At 47.9% G+C, this 2,862-nt stretch overlaps 1 protein-coding gene across 1 annotated transcript in view; it reads right to left on the reverse strand.

Annotated features, from left to right (window-relative positions):
* The window catches only part of CNN2 (calponin 2), a gene marked incomplete at its 5' end in the record, with an annotated part of 13,531 nt that overhangs the window by 5,203 nt on the left and 5,466 nt on the right, over window positions 1-2,862 (reverse strand). Inside the window, one exon of the mRNA XM_015421036.1 lies at window positions 1,435-1,551. Within this exon, the coding sequence (XP_015276522.1) occupies window positions 1,435-1,551 (117 nt within the window). The remainder of the gene's footprint in view (window positions 1-1,434; window positions 1,552-2,862) is intronic.

Genomic DNA, 2,862 nt, shown 5'->3' on the forward strand with positions numbered 1-2,862 from the left:
AGATGAGCACCGCATCCCTAGAGTTGGATTCGACTGGCTTTCAAGCAAGGGAAACCTTTACCTGTACTATAAATTAATTTGCTCTAGAGCCATCCTTCCTGAGCTAAGACAAAAATGTGTGAGCCAGGGGCTAAAAAACTGTGAGGTAGCTCACACTGACTCAGCTTGGAGGGAACACCGGTGGTGAGGTAGGGATATGAAGTCCTAGTCCAGCACTCTACCTACACCACCACACTGGCTCAGAAACGGGACAGTTTTCCAGGCTAACTGCGTCAACCGGCAAAATCTGTAGCAGCCTGTGAATAAAAACTAGCCCTGCAACAACAGAAGGGGGTGTGTTGTCCCATCTGCCTCTCGTTGAGGTTGCGGGGTCTGCAGGAACCCCAGCACTGCATGCAAAGAGCTCCAGGCAGCATACCCCATTCTCCATTTTATCCTCCCAACGATCCTGCAAGATAGGTTAGCAAGTTGAGAATGTGCGACTGGCCAAAGATCACCCAGTGAACATCATGGCGAGCAATGCTCCCTCTAAGCTGTGGAGTCCTGTGAGCAAAAATTCTACTTTCTGAGCTACTGGCATCAAAGTTGTGAGCAGGTGATTTGGCTACTGCATAAATTAGTTTGAGGTTGCGGTGGCTCAAGTGGTTAAGACGCTGAACTACAGACTGGAAGGTCGGTAGCTCAGCAGTTCGAGACCCGGGTGCCGCATGATGGACTGAGCTCCCGTCTCTAGTTCCAGCTCCTGCCAACCTAGCAGTTCGAAAACAAGAAATTGCAAGTAGATAAATAGGTACTTCTGGAAACAAACCCCTATTGGAGGAGGGGAAGAGGACGCAACATGTCAAGGGTGAGAAACTATAAACAATAAATGATAAACACAGTCTAATGTGACAAATCTAATCAATAAACGTCCATGAACATCAGACCCCAAAGTATCAATAGTCAAACAACTCGTACATGCAATTAGTAATGTCATTTGAAGTGCACACAGTTCACAAATGTACAAAATACCATTTCAGTAAGTCATAAATCTGTTCTTTCTTAATGCAATAAATAACGTCCGTTTGAAACGTATACGATTCACAGATATACAAAATCAATAAATCATACAAAAATCCCATTCAACGTCCTTTCCGGATTGAAGGGAACACCGATGGTGAGGTAGGAATATGAAGTCCTAGTCCAGCACTCTACCTACACCACCACACTGGCCCAGAAACGGGACAGTTTTCTGGCTAGCTGCGTCAACCGGCGAAAACTGTAGCAGCCTGTGAATGAAAACTACCCCTGCAACAACAACCATCTGCCTCTCGTTGAGGGTGCGGGGTCTGCAGGAACCCCAGCACTGCACCACGTTTCAGACTGCACACAAACACACTGATCCATGCACGCTAGCCCCACCAACAGCTTCCACCTTCGCTGCCGCTGACTCACCTGTAGACCGATGACACACTGGCCAGCTTTCAGCTTAGCATCATCAAAGCTCCTCTGCTGTTTCTCTGAATATTTCACCCCAATGTCCAGGCCACTGTCAATCCCCTTCGTCTTGGCCTGCAGGGAGGGGGGGGGAAAGGAAACCGGCTTGGAATCCACAACATGTTTCTAGTCCCTGTGAGCACAGACAGAAGGTAGCGGGGAGGTCAAAGACGGCCTCCTTCCACAGTGGTGTGGAAAAGAGCACGTAGGTCTGGGGGAACAAGGTCTTCTGGAAACAAACCCCTATTGGAGGAGGGGAAGAGGACGCAACATGTCAAGGGTGAGAAGCTATAAACAATAAATGATAAACACAGTCTAATGTGACAAATCTAATCAATAAACGACCATGAACATCAGACCCCAAAGTATCAATAGTCAAACAACTCGTACATGCAATTAGTAATGTCATTTGAAGTGCACACAGTTCACAAATGTACAAAATACCATTTCAGTAAGTCATAAGTCTGTTCTTTTTAATGCAATGAATAACGTCTGTATACGATTCACAGATATAAAAAATCTATAAATCATACAAAAAATCCCATTCAACGTCCTTTCCGGATTATTTCCAGCGTTTCAAATGGAATTCTTCCTCAGGAAATATCCTGTACAGAGCAGTGACCCTTCAAACTCTCAAGATTACGCCTGTTTTCATCAAGAGCAATAAACAAAATTGGTCAGGCACAGATCACAAAACTTTCCTACGGTGAATATCACACAGATATCTTTCTGGATCCAAAAAAGGTGCTTTTTTTGGACCCAGAATCCAATTGTATTGTTGACACTTTGGGGTCTGATGTTCATGGTCATTTTTTGATAAGGGTGAGAAGCTCCCACCCCCACCTGCCAGCTGTCTTAGAACGACCATTGGTTACTCACCGTGAAGGGTCCTTCTCCTCTGAGGCTTGGAGGACATCTTGTGGCTGATTCCCATCCATCACTTAGGGAGGCAGGACTAATTTCAATTACTTCCTGTTTCCTGTAGTGGGAGTCACCCTAGGCTCAGTTCTGGTGCTCCAAAAGCAATACACTAACTTAACCACTGTAAAAAAGAGAACTTGAACATCAACAACTAGAGTACAGTCAAATCACCAGAGGTCATTTCGGGGGGGATCGCGGGGATCGCAGTTCCCCCGGGTGAGGTGTGGGGGGCGGGGCACACAACGAAGCCCCGCCCCCTGCTTCTGGCCGCCCCGCTTCCAGCCCTCATTCAGCCAGGAGGAGGCAGGAGAAGAGGGAGGGTAACTTGCTTCCTCCCCACCTCTCCCCACCCCTGCCTGCCTGGGGCCAGGGAGGGCCTTGGCGGGGCTTCCTCGCAACCCTGCTGGCCTTGCAGGTCCACCGCCGGGCCCCTGATGTCAGGGGGTGTGGCATATGCTAATGAGC

This window comes from Gekko japonicus, unplaced genomic scaffold (assembly GCF_001447785.1).
Source record: "Gekko japonicus isolate JY-2015 unplaced genomic scaffold, Gekko_japonicus_V1.1 scaffold4866, whole genome shotgun sequence".
Taxonomy (NCBI): domain Eukaryota; kingdom Metazoa; phylum Chordata; class Lepidosauria; order Squamata; family Gekkonidae; genus Gekko; species Gekko japonicus.